The sequence below is a fragment of the Crotalus tigris genome, unplaced genomic scaffold (genome assembly GCF_016545835.1).
Source record: "Crotalus tigris isolate CLP2741 ecotype Arizona unplaced genomic scaffold, ASM1654583v1 scf7180000017950.1190679, whole genome shotgun sequence".
Lineage (NCBI taxonomy): Eukaryota > Metazoa > Chordata > Lepidosauria > Squamata > Viperidae > Crotalus > Crotalus tigris.
The window spans coordinates 182,333-202,837 of NW_024096740.1; the positions used below are offsets into that span (position 1 = coordinate 182,333).

A 20,505-nucleotide genomic window follows, 5' to 3' on the forward strand; every position below is an offset into this window, starting at 1 on the left:
GGCAGTCAGCCAAGTGTCTTGGCATTAAGCCAAACACCACAGCTGTATCAACAGAGATAGTGATAGTGTAGCAAAAAGAGATACTGTGGCAAGAAAACAAAAAGAAAAAATGGCAAAAATAACCACCAGGGGACATTGTTTACTTAGGGAGAAAGTAAAAAAAGAGAAAGTTCTGTGAGAAAAAAAGAAAAGCTCTCCGCCTTTCTCTCACCAGTTCCAGAGGCAACTTTGAGTTTGGGTAGCTGGCTACCACCAGCTCCCTTTCCTCAAAAGAGTTCACCTCTCGGTGGCCACCCCTCCAGCGTGGCCCTAATGGGCCTGCCAGCGACAGAAATTCGGACCTTGGGTACGGAGAGTTGTGTCCCAGGGTCTAGGACCAACGTCATCCAGGAACTCCCACAAAAATTGTCATTAAAAAAAACACAATTATACGGTTGTGTACAGCCATATTCTCACACATATAATGCTGACTCTACTAGAAACACAGAGAAGTCAAGAAGGATGAGTTTCTTCAATCACACAAGAACTCTGCTTGCTCCACTGTGGAACTTTTATGAAGGACGCTTGAAGGGGGAGACTGGACTGGACACCTGCGTTGCTCTCTGTGGGGATCACACCAAACAGGCTGGGCAAGGATCCAGGATCCAAGAGGTCTCAGCTCCAGAATGGATTATTTGTAGCTCAAGGCTGAACTGCTGGGTCTTTGCTCTCTGAGCTTGGTGGTTTCCTTGCAGATGTTTCATTACCCAACTAGGAAACAGCATAATTGCTAACGTCACCTAGAACTGATAATGTTCCCTAGTTGGGTAATGAAATGTCTGCAAGGAAACCACCAAGCTCGGAGGACACCAAGGTCCCCAAACCAGCTCTGGCCAAAGAGCCCCTTGTTGTCTCAGTACATCGAGTTACTCATCCCAGCATCAGTTGAGAGGGAACCTCATCCATTCCTGGACTGCACTGTGGCTGTCAATCAAAGAAGGGATCTCCTAGGGAGCATTAAGCCTTGGTTTTCTGCAGCCTTCATCCATTCCATGACCTCCGTATCCAACCCTCAGGGCGGAGGCTGGAAAAGGGCTTTGACCTTGGGTCAATAAAGGCAGCTTCTCTGCTGTGGACCTCTCGCCTGTGTTTCATCTCCCAGGGTGGGAACCAACCACTCAGGGACACTTCAAAGTCCCAGCAATCTACAGCTGCCTTTTTTGGGAGCTGCTAAAAGATTTTCCTGTTGTTCCCTCTTAACTGGATGGCAAATATTTTATTTTAACCTTTGGCAATTTTTAATTCTGATACCTTCAGGACTCAGAGTGGTCTGTAATAGTCACTGGTGTAGTGCTTATGTGACCCTCCATTATGAATACTTTAAAGTTAACTACACACTAGCCTCACACACTGATTGAATTGTGGGTTGCATGAAATGCAACCTGGTATCAGCTAACTGTGCATACAAACAGATTACATAATTAAAAGTCACACTTCCTGTCACCTATGTGTCCTAAGATGTGGTTCAAGTAATCACGAGTGTATCAGGCACATGTAGGTAACAATCTGCCTTTAAGAGCAGGGATCCATCCAAATCACCAAGATCTTTTTCCTAAAGTGCATCCAAAAGCTGCCTCTTTCAGCTCAACCCTGGAAGTCAGAGATGCCCAACTAGAGAAGATGGAGTCAAAAGAATAAAGATGGCAGCTGTTTTAAAGGGCATCCCATGCACAGCTAAAAAGAAGCGGGACTTTGACTGCACAGTATTGGGCAATTTGACTGCCATCTTGAAGTGTTTTTTTTTAACTCCCATCCAAGCCCTGAAAACAGTCCTCTTGATTATTTTGAACAATAATATTAATGATTATAATTGCAGATTCAACATAGAAACAATAAAAGTATGTGTAATGATACGGTATGTGGGTGTATATATGACAAATACAATCTGAATTTTTTAAAAAACAAAAACATAATAGGAAAAGAAACTCCTATTTTCCTGCATCTTCCTTCTACATCTCAAACCCATTTTTTCATCCCTAAATCTTCAGTTCTCCTTATTGATCAACAAAGGACCAGTAAAAAAATAACAAAAACAACTGGGTGCTTTGACCTATGACTGCAACATAACCAGAAATGCATTCCCCGTTTTGGTCATCAGTCAAAGAGTTCCTGTACACTGCAAAACATTATATATACTCCCCACTCTTATAACCCATTGTCTAAAGATTCTTGAGAACAGTCAGGTATGTCTTTTGAAAAAAAAAATGTTTCTCACATTCTTCACAATTGAAGAGATTTATCTCTGCTATGGACCTTATGATGCACTTGCGACACTAGTTTCCTGATTGTGAAGGTTTCCCCACACCAAAAAACTGTAGGATTCCCCATCTGGGACTGTGTGAAGTTCCTGGTGAATTATAAGCTGTGACATTTAAAAAAATGTTTTCCACATTCTTCACAACTGAAGAGGTTTCTCTCTACCATGGACTTTCTGATGCATTTTTAGCTGAGATTTACAATGAAAAGTTTTCTCACTCTGCACACTCGTAAGGCGATTCCCCTGTGTGACTTCTGGTGTGCTTGCGAAGTGAAGGTTGGGCAAAACATTTCAAACACTCCAGGCATTTATATGGTTTCTGTCCAGTGCGGATTCGCTGATGCATCACAAGATTATCTTTCTGAGAAAAACATTTATCGCACTGTGTGGGTTTTATGATGTCTCCAAAGGTTTCCCTTTTGAGCAAAACATTTCCCACATTCTAGGCATCTGAATAATTTCTCCCCTGTGTGGATTTTATGATGTCTCCAAAGGTTTCCCTTTTGAGCAAAACATTTCCCACATTCTACGCATCTAAATGGCTTCTCTCCTGTGTGGATTATTTCATGAACCTGAAGCTCTGTTTGTGTAAGAAAACCTTTCCCACATTCCCCACATTGATAGGGTTTCTCCTCTTTGTGCCCCTTCTGGTGCCTCTGAAGTAGAGAAAGAAACACAAATCGTCTCCCACATTCTGGGCATTCATAGGGTCTCTCTCCGGTGTGAATTCTCTGATGTTGCACCAGGCTTGATTTCCAGGTAAAACATTTCCCACATTCGAGGCACTTTTCGTTTTTCTCCCCTCTGTGTGTTTTCTCATGACTCCGAAGACCTGAATTCTGGGTGAAACATTTCCCACACTCAAAGCATTTGTAAGATTTTATTCCTGCATGAATCTTCTCATGGGCCCTAAGACTTGCCTTCCAAGAAAAGCTCCTCCCACATTCCCAACACTTGTAAGGTTTCTCCCCTGTGTGAATTCTCTCATGGTTTCCCAGATGGGCTTTTTCATTGAAAAAATTTCCACATTCCAGACACTGATAGGGTTTCTCTCCAGTGTGGATTCGCTGATGCATCACAAGATTATCTTTCCGAGAAAAACATTTATCGCACTCTGAGCATTTATGTGGCTTCTCTCCTGTGTGGATTCGGCTGTGCTTTTTGAGGGAATATGAATGAGAAAATGCTCTTCCACAGTCTAAACATTTGTAGTTTCTTTCCCCTGTGTGAGTTTTTACATGACTTCTAAGGTATGATGAGGTAGAATAAAATTGTCCACATTCGAAGCATTGATATGGCTTCTCTCCTGTGTGGATTTTATGATGTGTCAAAAGGCTTCTCTTTCGAGCAAAACATTTCCCACATTCTAGGCATCTGTACGGCTTCTCCCCTGTGTGGGTTTTATGATGTGACCAACGGGCTCCCCATTCAGCAAAACATTTCCCACATTCTACGCATCTGTATGGCTTCTCTCCTGTGTGGAGCCTCTGATGCCTTCCAAGGCCTTCTTTTCGGGCAAAGCATTTCCCACACTCCTCACATTTGTATGGTTTTTCCCCTGTGTGGATTTTCTCGTGAAGCTGAAGCTCTCCTTGTGTAAGAAAGCCTTTCCCACATTCCTCGCATTCATAGGGTTTCTCCCCCTTGTGCCTCTTCTGGTGCTTCCCAAGCGCAGAAGGAAACATAAATCGTCTCCCACATTCTGGGCATTCATAGGGTCTCTCTCCGGTGTGAATTCTCTGGTGTTTCACTAGGTTTGATTTTGAGATAAAACATTTCCCACATTCGAGGCAGTTTTCGTTTTTTTCCCCTCTGTGTGTTTTCGCATGACTCCAAAGACATGAACTCCGGGTGAAAGATTTTCCACACTCAAAGCATTTGTAAGATTTTATTCCAGCATGAACCTTCTCATGGGCCCAAAGACTTGCCCTCCAAGAAAAGCTCCTCCCACATTCCCAACACTTGTAAGGTTTCTTCCCTGTGTGAATTCTCTCGTGGTTTCTGAGACTGGCTCTTTCACTGAAAAAATTCCCACATTCCAGACACTGATAGGGTTTCTCTCCAGTGTGGATTTTCTGATGTCTAAGAAGGTGTGACCTTTGACCAAAGCATAAGTTACATTCCTCACATTTATAGGGCTTTAGTCTGGGGGGACTTCTGAAATTTTTCATGTCTTTTCCAGAGAAGAATTTCTCACCCTGCAAACCTTCACTGGATCTGCTTCCCACATGGAACTTCCTGTGGGTCAAAAGGAGGGACTGGCAAGCAAAGGATTTCCCACACTCTGAGCATTCATGGGTTCTCTTGTGGTTTTTAAGAGTGCTGCTTGTGTCTCACAGGGGATCCAAGAGTTTCCCAGGCTCCATCCTTTCTGGCACTGGCTGCCTTGGGCTGATTTTCTACTATCTCTTGAATGGTGACTTGCAGGTGAATCTTTGGTCAGAGTTGTTTTCCTGCTGGAGGAAAAAGAAAGAAGAGGAGAATAATGTTTCCTGTTGAGAACGGTAGAGAATCACAAAATCTTAGCCTTGGAAGGGACCATGAAGGTCTTCCAGTCCACCCTCTGACCAGGGCAGGGGTCCACAGTACACCCTAGCTAAAACCTCCATGGATTCCGTCACCCCAGATCCCTCGGAGGCAAACTCTCCTGCTATTCACTGATTCTATCTTTTCCTCCTTGGTTCTCGTCCTATGATGAGGAGAAAAAGAAGCCCTGAAACTTTAGGTAGTCCTCAACTTATGACCAAAATCTGGACTGGAATCTTGCTGTGTCCAGGGAAGTAGGGGTTATGTGAGGGTCACACGGCCACTTCACTCACCAAGCACAATCCCACACTCCTGCTTACAGTCATTAAACCATCTTGAGGGTTCTTAAGTGGAGGAAGGGCCAGGAAAGGGATGTGGGGTGTCTAGGGTGGGCTGGTCCTAGAGACCAGGCACAGGCCCTCCCCTATGAGTTGGGGAAGGTTGAAGTGAGATGCACAGCTGCAGCCACCCATGGAAGACTGAGTTGCCCCATCCAAGCCATGAAAAGCATCCCTGATTGACAGCAATCCTGGGGCTGGCCCTAAAGTGGAGGCCTGGGGCCTTCAGCCATTTCAGCCAGTGGACACTGACCCCAGGCCTGGACTTTAGCCCAGTGTCACCACAGCCACTGAGAAATGAAGTGTTAATCTGCACACCAGAGGCCTTTGCAGCCTTGCGCCATTCTCCAAGCCGCCTATTCCATACATGTTTCTAAGCCATGCGCCCCAAAGTCAATCTGTCCCTGAAGTCAAAAGTAGCCTGTGCTGGGACTCACATAGCTTCTCCTGCCCACTTCAGACAACCCCACATTCGTCTGCTTAAGGACATGTGAAATCAGTTTCCTTGGCTTAAGCCGCTGAAACAGATATAATTCACTTTATCCCTTTATCTCTAGGCCAGACATGTCAAACATAAGGTCCGTGGGCTGGATGCGGCCCTGGGAGGGCCCAGAATTGCCCCCCCAAGGCTGTCCCAGAAATGGCAAGCGACCGGCCCCCGCTGCCCCAGCCCTGGCCCACCGCAATCCAGCTGGGTGCCTTGGTCAGGCCTGGTCAGGAGTGGAAGAGGAGGAGGCGGAGGAAGCTGAGATGTTTCAAAAAAGGAGAGGTTCCAACTTTCTCCCCCCTCCTCTTTTTTATTAACCTTTGTATGTGTGTTTGGTTGTGTGTGTGTGTGTGTGTGTGTGTGTGTGTGTGTGTGTGTGTGAGCAAGAGAGATTGAGCCAGCAGGGAGTTACAAAAAGGGGATCTCTCTCTCTCTCTCTCTCTCTCTATCTCTCTCTCTCTGTCTCTCACACACATACATTTTTTTCTTCTGCCTAATTTATTAAATCAACATCTAATTTGAAATTAAAAGTTTCTGAGAAATCCAGGGTGGTTTACAAGAAAACTCTCAAAGACTGGTATTGTAAAGCACCACTAGCACTGCCTAAAACAATATTAAAAGTATGTATTTTATGAAAGAAAAATAGTTGTAGTTATTCACTTAGTGCTGTTTGACCATAAAATGTGTTGTTGTTTTACATATCCCTGGCTGAACAGTGTGTTTGGAGTTTCCTCTAAACGGGTGAGGGTTGCACTGTCCATATTTTCCTTGGGAGAAAGTTTTATAATGGGGGTGCTGTCTCTGAGAAGGCTCTGCGTGTGGCCATTGTACTATAAACCAAACCAGGGGGACCATCTGGTCTAATGGATGGTAAACATAGATGGTTAGGGGCCTGGAGGCTAAAACATATGACAAATGTTTGTGGGAATTGGGTATGTCTAGCTTAGTGAAAAGGAACAGGGCTGGTGACATGATAGCAGTGTTCCAATATTTGATGGGCTGCCACAGAGAAGAAGGGGTCAACTTATTTTCCAAAGCATCAAAAGGCAAACAATAGATGGAAACTAATCAAGAAGAAAACCAGCCTAGAACTAAGGACTTGTGAAAACAACTAACCAGTGAAAAGGCTTCCCTTCAGAAGTTGTGGATGCTCCATCACTGGAGGCTTTTAGTAGAGACTGGATCTTCCATTGTCTGGAGTGGTCTATGTCCCCTGCTTGAGCAGGAGCTTGGACTAAAGACCTGAAAGGTCTCTTCCTACTCTTATTCTTTGGGAGAAGGGCTGCCAACCTCTCCCCCTCCCCCTGTCCCTTCCTGGGCACAGAGAGAAGGAGGGAAGGAAGGAAGGAGGGGAGGGAAACAGGAAAAATGTAAGGGAAGGAAGGGAGGAGATGGGAATGAAAAGGAGGGAGGCAGGGAACAAGGGAAGGGAGGAAAGAAGGAAAGAGGGAAGGAAGGAAGGAAAGGAAGAAAGAGAAGGAAAGAGAAAGAAAGAAAGAAAGAAAGAAAAAGAAAGAAAGAAAAAGAAAGAAAGAAAGGGAGGGAGGGTCTGAGGGAAGTCCTGCTTTAGCACTTGGCCACCAGCAGCCCTGTTGTTCTTTTGCCATCCCCTGGTGGTCTCCCATCCTATTGCTGAGGATGCTTTGGTTACAAAGCCAGGTTTCCTCGCATGGAGAGGGAGTGGGCCTCCCTCTGACCCACACACTTTGTCCTCCTGCACTCACCATGAGCAACCTGGCCAAGGAGAGTGAGCATAGCAGCAGCAGCACTGAGTAGGAGGTAAGTGCAGCCGGGCGCACCCTTGGGGGCAGTGCGGCTATGCTAGGCAGGGCTGTGGGAGCACTTTACCTCTGCTGCCCAGGGCTCTGGGCAGTCCATGCCACTGTCCAGGGGCCCCGTGCAAAGCCTGAGGCTGAGTGAGGCTCCTCCAGTGGACCATGCCCTGGCGCTCGGCCCCCATCCCACCCACCCTTCCCCACCCTCGGATGCGCCTCATTCCTGCCCAGGCCCCCACAGGTGCCCCTGACATGAGTGACATGGAGCTGGCCACGCCCACCCAGCAGGCTAGGCCCATGCCAGCCACAACCACCCGGCCCCCCAATGGCAATCACGATGCTGATGCCGCCCTCAATGAAATTGAGTTTGACACCCCTTATTTCTACCCGGTCTAGATCTTCCGGAGAGCCATTTCTGCACATACACAGGCTGCAGTCCTTGTTTCTGCTTTCGCAACAATTAAAGCTATTCAAGACCTCTGATTGCAACATTGCAGCTTTTTTTTTTTAAGGCTAAAGCCGGCGCCAGTCTGCCCGAGGCTATTTATCAGGCAGCTTCGAGTGGAAGGAAAAAAAAACGGAGATGGTGTTACTTTTTCCCTTTTGCGGCTCGTGCAATTTACTTTGGCTTTTCTATCTCTTCAAAGACTTTTGTCATAAACGGGGGGGGGCTTTTCCGGAGGGGGGGTTGCGTTTTCGTCCTACACCCCTACACACAAAGGATTTTCTTTTTCGCCTTTTACACTGAACTCAAAGGAAGGGGGATGTTTGTGAGTTAAGCCAACAACGAACTCCATTCAGTTAATTTAACCCTTTTTCTTTCCCCCAAATTCTCCCTTCGCTATCGCAATGAGGTCGGTCCGTTTTAAAAAATTACATTACAAATCTCACTAAATCTTTTTAAAGCTCCGTTTGCTACATTTTTGCAGCTGCACGTGACGGACCACAGAGAGACCTTCTGGAGCAACTTTCCCAAAAGCTCCTTCCCGGATCCACCCGGAGCCCCGCGGGGAGCCGTGGCCGGGCGAGGAGGGGGGCAGATCCAGCCCGGGGAGGGAGGGACCCCCTTTGCCCCCCCCAGAGGGAAGGGAGGGATCCACTCCCTGCAGGCGACGCCAGAGCCGAATCTCCCCAAGGAAAACCCGGCAAGCCGAAGAGGCGGATCCGCAGCTACCTTTCTCCTGGCGGGGGGGGGAAAGCTCTCCTGGCGGGAGGGGCGCCCCAAAGGCCGGAGGGGGAGCAGCCAGACCTGCCCAGAACGGGATCCAGAAGCCTCTCCCGAGGGATCCAGCGCCGATCCTCCCAGGACGAAGCGGGAAGTGCGGGAAGGAAGCGGAAATCCACCGAGTGGGAGGGGAAAATCGGGGGCGGAGCTTCTGCCCTTCTCCTGGGCTCCGCCCACGCCTTACAGCCTCATCTCCTCCTCCCCTCCCTTCCCCTCTCCGCCTTCCCAGCCTTCCCCCCTCCCTTCCCCGTTTCTCCGCTGGGCATCCGCCTCCCGGGTTCCTCTGCCCATGCGAAGAGTGCCCTGCTGTGCCCGGGCGGGGCTGCCTCCTGCTCCAGCATCTGGATGGAAACTGAAGCTCCGCGATGGCTTTTGGGGGGGGAGGCAGGAGGGACAGGAACCCCCCCCCCGTCCCTTCGAGGAGGGCTCCTCTCCGGCCGGGTCTTTGCGGAGCCCGACTGAGGGCGGAGAGGGAGGGGCTGGCCCGGGCTCCCTTCCCCGGGGGAGTCTCCCTGGGCGGGGGGGGATATGCAGAAGCCCCCAAATGCCTTTATCCCCCCCTCTCCATCCCCCCCTGCCTTTCCCAGCCTATGGATCCCTCCAGGAATGTTATTGGGGGGGGGGTCTCTGCCGGCATCGCCTCCTCCACACCCGGGGCCAGATCTTCGCCCAAGTGCATTTTGGCCGCCTCTTCCCTCGCTTCCTCCAACCCATCATCCTCTCCTCTGGACGGGGGGGGGGGCACAAGAGACGCAGCCAGTTCTGGCAATCTGCCCACATCGGATTCTGAGGGCTGATAATGCGGGATCTCTTTTGGATCTTTCCCGACATGGGGGATTATTATTCTTCCAGTGAAATAAACCTGAAGTTGAAAAAGGCCTCTGGAGAAGCCCCGTCAAAGGACGCTTCCCTGCTGGTGGGTGAACCTCATCCTGGCTCCCTCCGGTCCCGTCAGCTCCCCTCCAGGGTCTTCCCCCCCCCCATCTCTCCCCATGGCTTCTCCGGAGGGGGCAGGAGGGACGGAGAGACCGAGCCACGCTTGCAATGGGAAAGGGATTACAAATTCTCCTCCCCCCCCCATCCCCGTGGGCGCTGTCACATTTAAGCAAACATAATTTCCAAGTTTCCTGTCTTCTTTTTTTTTTTAACAATATTTTTTTTATTGAAAGTTTTTTAAAATTTTACAAAACAATACAACCCGTCCCCAAACCTCCCCAACCCTCCCCCGACCTTCCCAGAGCTGAATATAGGCTTAATTAAAATTTCTTCAAAAAATCTTTAAAAAAATATAAAACATGAATAAATCTAAATACATTAATTAAACAAATTATAAAATACTTAACAATAATATATATATAGAAAAACATAAGTACAAAAAAATACTTAAAAAGAAAAAAATAGGAAAAGGGAAAAAGATAGAAAAAATGAAATAAAAATAAAATCTATAAAATATTTTAAATTTTAAATATGAGTTATTAAAAAACTAAATAATATTTTTATATCCAACTTGTATTGTATAAAGTCAATCCATTTTTTCCACACCACAAAATACTTCTCTTGCGATTGATCCTTCAAGAAAGCCGAAATCTTTGCCATTTCCGCCAAATAAGAAACTTTAAAAAACCACTCTTGCAAAGTAGGCAAAGATTCCTTCTTCCAACATTGCCCTACTAACAACCTTGCGGCTGTAATTAAATTTAACATCAATGTAGTCTCTTTAGTATCACAATCAGTAACAATACCTAACAAAACAATTGTGGGGTAAATTTTACCCTCCTTCTAAAAATTCTTTGAATATTCCACCATATCTTAATCCAAAAAGCTTTTATATTTTTACACGACCACCAGATATGATAATAAGTAGCATCCAAACATCCACATCTCCAACATTTAGGCTGTAAATCAGAATACATACAAGACATTTTTTGTGGATCAAGGTGCCATCTATAAAACATTTTGTAAAAATTCTCCCTTAAATTCTGGGCTTGTGTAAATTTGACATTCCTCACCCAAATAGTTTCCCAAGTATCTAGTAGAACTGGTTCACCAAAGTTTTGTGCCCATTTAATTATACATTCTTTAACTAATTCTGCTTCTGAATCTAATGCTACTAACACCCCATAAATTCTCTTAATGTGAGTTCGTCTTTGATCTTTTACTTGTTTAAAAAAGTTCTCATCTTCTCTAAGCAAACCCACATTACGATCTATCATCCATCTATCCACTATTTGTCTATACTGAAACCATGAGTATGTAATATTTTCTTGTGCTAAATCTTCCAAAGATTTTAACTGCCAATTTTTGCCATCCCATCTAAGTAGTTGTGCATAAGAAACACTATCCATCTTAACTCCTCTCTTTATCCCCTCAATCGCATGCCATGGTATAGCCCATAATGGAATTTTAGAATCACTTCTATGATATTTCCTCCAGACCCGAAGTAAAGAAATCCTTATAATATGAGATTTAAAAACCCTATCCACCTTTTTATTAAAAATTAAATAGGCATGCCATCCGAAAAGTAAATCCCAACCCTCCAAGAGGAGTATTTCTACATTTGTTAAATTAACCCAGTCACTTATTAATGTTAAAACCACAGCGTCGTAATACAGTTTCAAGTTTGGTACCGAACTTTTTAACAAGATTTTATTGAGTTTATAGACATAAGGAAAAAAATAGGAACAATACAGATATGGTAAAGGGAGGGGATGGAGGGAAGGGAATAAGGGGTTTAGGATAAAATAAGGATAGATACAATCATGTATTTTAACAAAAAAGCTACTATCTGGATCATAATAATGAGTAAATATCATATTCAACCATTTTTAAAATAAGCTTAACTATAGCATATTAAAAACAATAAACAAATACGTTCATCTATTAAATAAATACTATTAATAAAATCTCAAGAAATCCTAACAGTCAACAGTAACAGGTAAAAATCAGTAAATCACAAAAAATAACAATATCATCAATGTATTAATTAGAGCTCGCTTAAGAATCAATCATCTGTTCTAAGGCAGTGGTGGCGAACCTGGCCCCTCCCACCATGGCCCCACCCATCCAGTCTGCCAGGACCAGTGCCCACGCCCACCCGGCGCCCGGTGATAAATAAGTGGGTTTTGGGTTGCAGTTTCGTCACTGAGTCTCTAAAAGGTTCCCCATCACTGTTCTAAGGTATCCCCATGGGCGCTGTGACATTTAAGCAAACATAATTTCCAGGTTTCTTGTCATCTGTCAACCTGTCCTTCCTCTCTTCTCCTCCCAACTCAGCCAGACTTTCACCTTCCTTCCGGAATTCCCACTGGTTCCTCTCTCCTAAAAGCCTCTGCCCAGAGCATTTCATCCCATTGGGTTTACGGGACAAGTATAACCCCCAAAACACAGGCAATCCTCGACTTAAATCTCATTTAGTGGCCGTTCAAAGTCACAAGGGCAACGAAGAAAGTGACTTCTGAATTTCGGATGCTTGGCAACTGGTTCATACTTACGACCGTTGCTGTGTCCCTTTTGCGACCTCCCAACGAGCAAAGTCCATGGGGAAGCTGGATTCATTTAACGACCGGGTTATTAACTTGTCAACTGCCGCAATTCATTTAACCATTGTGGCATGAAAGTTCGTAAAATGGGGGTAAACGCACAACTCCCATAACCAATCACTCACTTAACAACACACATTTTGGGTTCAATTGTGGTCATAAGTCGAGGACTACTTGTAGTTTTGTTGAAAAATGTGATAGCGCCCACGGAGAGGGGGGGAGGAGGATCTGTAACCCCTTTGCCACTGCAAGGAGCCACCTGCCCGGTCTTCCTCCCTCCCGCCCGCGCACTCCTGAGGACCCGGGCCAGCCCCTCCCTCTCCGTCCTCAGTCGGGCTCCGCAAACTCCCAGCCGGAGAGGAGCCCTCCTCGAAGGGACGGGGGGGGGGTTCCTGTCGCTCCTGCCTCCCCCCCAAAAGCCATCGCGGAGCTTCAGTTTCCACCCAGATGCTGGAGCAGGAGGCAGCCCCGCCCGGGCACAGCAGGGCACTCTTCGCATGGGCAGAGGAACCCGGGAGGCGGATGCCCAGCGGAGAAACGGAGAAGGGAGGGGGGGAGGCTGGGAAGGTGGAGAGGGGAAGGGAGGGGGGAGGAGCTGAGATCGCTAAGGGGCGGGGCGGAAAGCGGTGACCGAGAAGAGAGCAGAAGCCCCGCCCCCCGCCTCGACCCTCCCACTCGGTGGATTTCCGCTTCCTTCCGGCTGTCTCGCTTCGCCCTGGCAGGATCGGCGCTGGATCCCTCGGGAGAGGCTTCTGGATCCCGTTCCGGGCAGGTCTGGCTGCTCCCCCTCCGGCCTTTGGGGCGCCCCTCCCGCCAGGAGAGCTTGTCCCCCCCGCCAGGAGAAAGGTAGCTGCGGATCCGCCTCTTCGGCTTGCCGGGTTTTCCTTGGGGAGATTCGGCTCTGGCGTCGCCTGCAGGGAGCGGATCCCTCCCTTCCCTCCAGGGGGGGCAAAGGGGGATCCCTCCCTCCCCGGGCTGGATCTGCCCCCTCCTCGCCCGGCCAGGGCTCCCCGCGGGACTCCGGGTGGATCCGGGAAGGAGCTTTTGGGGAAGTTGCTCCAGAAGGTCTCTTTGTGGTCCGTCACAGTCACGTGCAGCTGCAAAAATGTAGCAAACGGAGCTTTAAAAGATTTAGAGAGATTTGTAATGTGATTTTTTAAAACGGACTGACCTCATTGCGATAGCGAAGGAGACTTTGGGGGAAAGAAAAAGGGTTAAATTAACTGAATGGAGTTCGTTGTTTTCTTAAGCCAGAAAAATCCCCCTTCCTTTGAGTTCAGTGTAAAAGGCGAAAAAGAAAATCCTTTGTGTGTAGGGTTGTAGGACGAAAACGCAACCCCCCCTCCGGAAAAAGCCCCCCCCCGTTTATGACAAAAGTCTTTGAAGAGATAGAAAAGCCAAAGTAAATTGCACGAGCCGCGAAAGGGAAAAAGTAACACCATCTCCATTTTTTCCCTGCCATTCCAAGCTGCCTGATAAATAGCCTCGGGCAGACTGGCGCCGGCTTTAGCCTAAAGAAAAAGTTTTTCCTCATTTTTTAATCTTTTAGTTATCCTATCTAGTTCTGCGCAATACATAATTTTCTTTATTAGTGCTTCCCCACTCGGTACTTCCATTGCTTTCCACTTCTGAGCAAATAGTATCCTTGCTGCTGTGACCACATGGATAATTAAATATGCGTCCTCTTTATTTACATTTTTCTCTAGTATTCCTAATAGTAATGTCTCCGGTTTGTATTGAATGTTTTGCCTAGTCATTTCTATTGCCCAATCCCAGACTATACGCCATTACACCTGTGCTTCTCTACAAGTCTACCTTACATGAAAAAAGGTGCCCTTTTTTTTGCATTTCCAACACTCCTTCTCTCTCTTTTTTTTAAACTTCCTCCCACTCCTTCAGATGCAGCTGAGGAAAAGGACGATGAGTAAACAGGAAAGGGGTGTGTGTGTAAGTTTGTGTGTGTGTAAGAGAGAGATAGAAAGAGCTGAGAGGGGAGGACGAAGCTGAGGTTTTACAAAAAAGGAGTTTCCAACTTTCTCCTCCTTCCTCTTTTTTTATTAACCTTTGTGTGTTTGTGTGTGTATTGTGTGTGTGTGTGTGTGTGTGAGAGAGAGAGAGAGAGAGAGAGAGAGAGGAAAGAAGGAAGGAAGGAAGGAAAGAGAGAAAGAAAGGAAGGAAGGAATAAATTTTATAGATGGAGGGAAAAAATGGAGGTCACAGTAAATATAAACTGAGATAGAGACTAGAAATGTATACTTGTATTTAGGTATATTATATGAAATTAACGTACAATATGGACTGAGATGTCAGTCAAAGACGATTTACCATGTTCAATGTTTTTAATCCTTTTTTTTCTTTGTACTTAATAAAGATTTATTTAAAAAAAAGAGAGAGAAGGGGTGGAAGAATGGGGGAAGCTCTCCTTTTTTGTAACACCTCGGCTTCCTCCGCCTCCTCCTCTTCCACTCCTGACGGGCCTGACCAAGGCACCCAGCTGGATTGCGTTGGGCCAGGGCTGGGGCAGCGGGGGCCGGTTGCTTGCCATTTCTGGGACAGCCTCGGGGAGCCAAATCTGGGCTCTCCATGTCTGGCCTAGACATAAAGGGATAAAGTGAATTATATCTGTTTCAGCGGCTTAAGCCAAGGAAGCCGATTTCACATGTCTTTCAGCAGAGGAATGTGGGGTTGTCTGAAGTGGGCAGGAGAGGCCATGTGAGTCTCAGCACAGGCTACTTTTGACTTCAGGGACACATTGACTTTGGGGCGCATGGCTTGGAAACATGTATGGAACAGGCAGCTTGGAGAATGGCGCAAGGCTGCAAAGGCCTCCTGTGTGGGGATTAACGCCTCATTTCTCAGTCGCCGCGGTGATACTGGGCTAAAGTCCAGGCCTGGGGTCAGTGGCCACTGGCTGAAATGCTGAAGGGCCAGCAACTTAAGGGCCAGCCCCGGCATTGCTGTCAATTGGGGCTGCTTTTCATGGCCTGGATGGAGTGGCTCAGGCTTCCATCCCACTTCAACCCCCCCAGACTGGTCTCTAGGACCAGCCCACCCCCAGACACCCCCACATCCCTTTCCTGGCCCTTCCTCCACTTAAGAACCCTCAAGATGTTTTAATGACTGTAAGCAGGAGTGTGGGATTGTGCTTGGTGAGCGAAGTGGCCGTGTGACCCTCACATAACTCCTACTTTCCTGGACACACCAAGATTCCAGTCCCGATTTTGGTCACAAATTGAGGACTACCTAAATTTTCAGAGATTCTTTTTGTCCTCGTCATAGGACGAGAACCAAGGAGGAAAAGATAGAGTCAGTGAACAGCAGGAGAGTTTGCCTCTGAGGGAATCTGGGGTGATGGAATCCATGGAGGTTTTGTCTGGGGTGTACTGCGGACCTTTGCCCTGGTCAGAGGGTGGACTGGAAGACCTTCATGGTCCCTTCCAAGGCTAAGACTTTGTGATTCTCTACCATTCTCAAAAGGAAACATTATTCTCCTCTTCTTTCTTTTTCCTCCAGCAGGAAAACAACTCTGACCAAAGATTCACCTAGAAGTCACCTTTTAAGAGATAACAGAAAATCAGCCCAAGGCAGCCAGTGCCAGAAAGATTGGAGCCTGGGAAACTCTTGGATCCCCTGTGAGACACAAGCAGCAGAAAACCACAAAAGAACCCATGAATGCTCAGAGTGTGGGAAATCCTTTGCTCGCAGGTCCCTCCTTTTGCCTGACAGGAAGTTCCATGTGGGAAGCGGATCCAGTGAAGGTTTGCAGGGTGAGAAATTCTTCTCTGGAAAAGACATGAAAAATTTCAGAAGCCCCCCCAGACTAAAACCCTATAAATGTGAGGAATGTGACTTATGCTTTGGTCGAAGGTCACACCTTCTTAGACATCAGAAAATCCACACTGGAGAGAAACCCTATCAGTGTCTGGAATGTGGGAATTTTTTCAGTGAAAAAGTCATCCTCAGAAAGCACGAGAGAATTCACACAGGGGAGAAACCTTACAAGTGTTGGGAATGTGGGAGGAGCTTTTCTTGGAAGGCAAGTCTTTGGGCCCATGAGAAGGTTCATGCAGGAATAAAATCGTACAAATGCTTTGAGTGTGGAAAAGGTTTCACCCGGAGTTCAGGTCTTTGGACTCATGCGAAAACACACAGAGGGGAAAAAAACGAAAAGTGCCTCGAATGTGGGAAATGTTTTATGTGGAAATCAGGCCTGGTGCGACATCAGAGAATTCACACCGGAGAGAGACCCTATGAATGCCCAGAATGTGAGAAACGATTTATGTGTCCTTCTGCATTTGGGAAGCACCAGAAGAGGCACAAAGGGGAGAAACCCTATGAATGTGGGAAATGTGGGAAAAGTTTTCTTACACAAACAGGTATTCAGGGTCATGAGAGAATCCACACAGGGGAAAAACCATACAAATGTGAGGAGTGTGGGAAATGCTTTACCCGAAAAGAAAGCCTGGGAAGGCATCAGAGGCTCCACACAGGAGAGAAGCCATACAGATGCCTAGAATGTGGGAAATGTTTTGCTGAATGGGGAACCCTTTGGTCACATCATAAAACCCACACAGGGGAGAAGCCGTACAAATGCCTAGAATGTGGAAAATGTTTTGCTCAAAAGGGAAACCTGTGGACACATCATAAAACCCACACAGGGGAGAAGCCATATCAATGCATCGAATGTGGAAAATTTTATTCTACCGCATCATACCTTAGAAGTCATGTAAAAACTCACACAGGGGAAAGAAATTACAAATGTTTAGACTGTGGGAGAGCATTTGCTCATTCACATTCCCTTAAAAATCACAGCCGAATCCATACAGGAGAGAAGCCCCATAAATGCTCGGAGTGCGATAAATGTTTTTCTCGGAAAGATAATCTTGTGATGCATCAGAGAACCCACACTGTAGAGAAACCATACAAATGCCTGGAGTGTGGGAAATGTTTTGCCCGAATGTCATCACTTAGGCACACCAGAAGTCACACAAGGGAGTCGCCTTACAAGTGTGTAGAATGTGAGAAAACTTTTCATTGTAAATCTCAGCTAAAAATGTATCAGAAAGTCCATGGTAGAGAGAAACTCCTTCAGTTGTGAAGAATGTGGAAAACATTTTTTTAAATGTCACAGCTTATAATTCACCAGGAACTTCACACAGTCCCAGATGGGAAATCCTACAGTTTTTTGGTGTGGGGAAACCTTCACAATGAGGAAACTAGTGTCGCGAGTGCATCATAAGGTCCATAGCAGAGATAAATCTCTTCAATTGTGAAGAATGTGAAAAACATTTTTTTTTCAAAAGACACACCTGACTGTTCTCAAGAATCTTTAGACAATGGGTTATAAGAGTTGGGAGTATATATAATGTTTTGCAGTGTACAGGAACTCTTTGACTGATGACCAAAACGGGGAATGCATTTCTGGTTGTAAGTTGTTACAGTCATAAGTCAAAGCACCCAGATGTTTTTGTTATTTTTTACTAGTCCTTTGTTGATCAATAAGGAGAACTGAAGATTTAGGGATGAAAAAATGGGTTTGAGATGTAGAAGGAAGATGCAGGAAAATAGGAGTTTCTTTTCCTATTATGTTGTTTTTGTTTTTTTAAAAATTCAGATTGTATTTGTCATATATACACCCACATACCGTATCGTTACACATACTTTTATTGTTTCTATGTTGAATCTGCAATTATAATCATTAATATTATTGTTCAAAATAATCAAGAGGACTGTTTTCAGGGCTTGGATGGGAGTTAAAAAAAAACACTTCAAGATGGCAGTCAAATTGCCCAATACTGTGCAGTCAAAGTCCCGCTTCTTTTTAGCTGTGCATGGGATGCCCTTTAAAACAGCTGCCATCTTTATTCTTTATTCTTTTGACTCCATCTTCTCTAGTTGGACAATTCTGACTTCCAGGGTTGAGCTGAAAGAGGCAGCTTTTGGATGCACTTTAGGAAAAAGGTCTTGGTGATTTGGAGGGATCCCTGATCTTAAAGGCAGATCGTTGGTGGCTACCTACGTGTGCCTGACACACTCGTGATTACTTGAACCACATCTTGGGACACATAGGTGACAGGAAGTGTGATTTTTAATTATGTAATCTGTTTGGTATGAACCAGGTTGATACCAGGTTGCGTTTCACGCAACCCAAAATTCAATCAGTGTGTGAGGCTAGTGTGTAGTTAACTTTAAAGTATTCATAATGGAGGATCACATAGGCACTACACCAGTGACTATTACAGACCACTCTGAGTCCTGAAGATATCAGAATTAAAAATTCTCAAAGCAGGAAGCTGAAAACACCAGCCTGAAGATGACGAATGGGACTTTGTCGAAACGTCGCCAAGACACTTCCAATTTTACGCGGGAGAAAACCCGAACAACCAAAGACCTACATATATATATATATATATATACACACACACACACACATACATATCTACACACACTTACCATTTGATGTTTTGCAGAATCTGCAATAACAAGGCTTTATAAGTTTGTTCTCTTCAATTAAACTGTATAACTCAGGTCCTTTTCTTATTTTGAGCCCACGCTTGGGTGGTTTGGGGGTCAAATTTACATCAAACAAATCTCCATCAGAGGCTGCCATCTTCAAAAGACTGCTGGGATTAAATCGCTAGCTGTTCAGGCCTGTCCACACAAACTCCCCTGCCCCTTGCAATGACACGCCCTTGAGCATTACGCATGCCCAGATCACGGGGAGCATGACATGCCCGGGCACGTCCCAAACAAGGCCTAACCCCCCTTTTTTACTAGCAGACAGACAGAAACACGCATGCCCAGAATCACGGTCCTGACATGCCTGAACAAGCTTTAAAACCCTACTGCAAGGCTGCTTGCCTCTTGTGAGCCTGGTTGGCTGCTTGCCTCTTGTGAGCATTTTAAGTCCTGTTAATATTCCTTGTCTTTTGCTATAGTGGGGAGGGGGACAGAATAAATTTTATTCAGGGTGCAAATGGCAAAATACGTGTCTTTAGATTTTTTTACAAAGGTAAAAACCAGCTGTGGGTTTTAAAAGGGGCTGTGGTTCGTTTGTTTTTTTTCCCCTGCACTCGAGGATATGCTTTTAAAGCCACCTAGAAATAAATACCTTTTAGAAAAACATATCTTTTAGAAAAAAAGGGGTTAAATGCAGGCTCTGTCTGCCTTTCAGGGTCTTCTTTTTCCCCAGCTTTTGAGGCACTGATTTTTAAAACTCCACAAAAATTAAAAGCATCATTAGGCTAGAATGATTAGAAATAAAAAGCCTTTTTTATTTTTTATTTCACAGCTCCCCAAAGTAGGGCTTGTTTCCCAAAAACACAGGCCTCTGCTAATTATTCACTTTATTGAGCTCTTTTTGGTTTTGAATGTCCATAGAATTAGTCTAGGGTTAACCTAATCATGTACCCAGAGGATTGACTGCCAATCTTGATGGGATTAGGCCAAAACGTCACATCCGGAGGGTGGGGGCTGAGCATGTCACTTCCGTTTAGGCCCATGACCTGCTGATGTAATCAGCACGTGGGTTTGTTTACTTTGATGATGTCACTGATCAAAAGTGCTGATAATTTTCATTAAAAAAAGGAATACACTACTTCTACTCCTCTTGGATCCTGCATCCTTGCCCAGCCTGTTTGGTGTGATCCCCACAGAGAGCAACGCAGGTGTCCAGACCAGTCTCCCCCTTCAAGCATCCTTCATAAAAGTTCCACAGTGGAGCAAGCAGAGTTCTTGTGTGATTGAAGAAACTCATCCTTCTTGACTTCTCTGTGTTTTTAGTAGAGTCAGCATTATATGTGTGAGAATATGGCTGTACACAACCGTATAATTGTGTTTTTTTAAATGACATTTTTTGTGGTCATTTTTGTGGGAGTTCCTGGATGACGTCGTTGGTCCTAGACCCTGGGACACAACTCTCCATGCCCAGGGTCTGAATTTCTATCGCTGGTGGGCCCATTAGGGCTGAATGCCACCCTGAAGAGGTGACCACCTAGAGGTGAACTCTTTGAGGAAAGGGAGCTGGTGGTAGCCAGCTCCCCGAACTCAAAGTTGCCTCTGGAACTGGTGAGAGAAAGGCAGAGAGCTTCGCATCTGCCGCCATCTTCAACAGATCATCGGGGACAGGAGCCAGCTGTTTAAGGAAACAAGCAACTGATCCGGGTGAGATGACAGTAGTTTTTGATGCAAAGTGGACCTTTAAAAAAATTTCCTGCCTTTAAAGATAAGCTGGAAGCCTAAAGGGAGGAGGAGGAGGGGGATTTTTTGCTCCCAAAAAGCGGCGGTTTCAGCATTTTAAAAGGTTCTGAAAGTTCTTTG

The 20,505-nt window shown here is 45.9% G+C and overlaps 3 protein-coding genes across 4 annotated transcripts in view; 1 reads left to right on the plus strand and 2 right to left on the minus strand.

The window, feature by feature from the left end:
* Nucleotides 1-8,754, minus strand: part of LOC120308797 (zinc finger protein 260-like) — a 52,072-nt gene extending 43,318 nt beyond the window's left edge. Inside the window, exon 1 of the mRNA XM_039345296.1 lies at nucleotides 8,597-8,754. The gene's annotated coding sequence lies outside the window, so the exon portion shown is untranslated. The remainder of the gene's footprint in view (nucleotides 1-8,596) is intronic.
* Nucleotides 1,864-8,750, minus strand: LOC120308796 (zinc finger protein 850-like). Of its 2 annotated transcripts, none has more exons than XM_039345291.1 (2): nucleotides 8,672-8,750; nucleotides 1,864-4,752 (listed from the first exon to the last, which is right to left on the minus strand). In XM_039345291.1, exon 2 carries the CDS (start codon nucleotides 4,465-4,467, stop codon nucleotides 2,671-2,673), a length of 1,797 nt encoding a protein of 598 aa, XP_039201225.1. In that variant the 5' UTR covers nucleotides 4,468-4,752; nucleotides 8,672-8,750; the 3' UTR covers nucleotides 1,864-2,670. The 2 variants fall into 2 exon arrangements, with proteins under 2 accessions (XP_039201225.1, XP_039201226.1); XM_039345292.1 differs by having other exon boundaries at nucleotides 1,864-4,749; nucleotides 8,672-8,703.
* A 4,012-nt stretch (nucleotides 8,755-12,766) lies between the features above and the next one.
* Nucleotides 12,767-18,476, plus strand: LOC120308805 (gastrula zinc finger protein XlCGF26.1-like). The gene is made up of 2 exons (XM_039345311.1): nucleotides 12,767-13,032; nucleotides 15,700-18,476. Exon 2 carries the CDS (start codon nucleotides 15,980-15,982, stop codon nucleotides 17,282-17,284), a length of 1,305 nt encoding a protein of 434 aa, XP_039201245.1. The 5' UTR covers nucleotides 12,767-13,032; nucleotides 15,700-15,979; the 3' UTR covers nucleotides 17,285-18,476.
* Nucleotides 18,477-20,505: the final 2,029 nt, after the last annotated feature.

Bases quoted from the DNA above. Each gene is read 5' to 3' on its own strand.
- LOC120308796 (XM_039345291.1), bottom strand. From the start codon at position 4,467: ATGAAAAATTTCAGAAGTCCCCCCAGACTAAAGCCCTATAAATGTGAG.
- LOC120308805 (XM_039345311.1), top strand. From the start codon at position 15,980: ATGAAAAATTTCAGAAGCCCCCCCAGACTAAAACCCTATAAATGTGAG.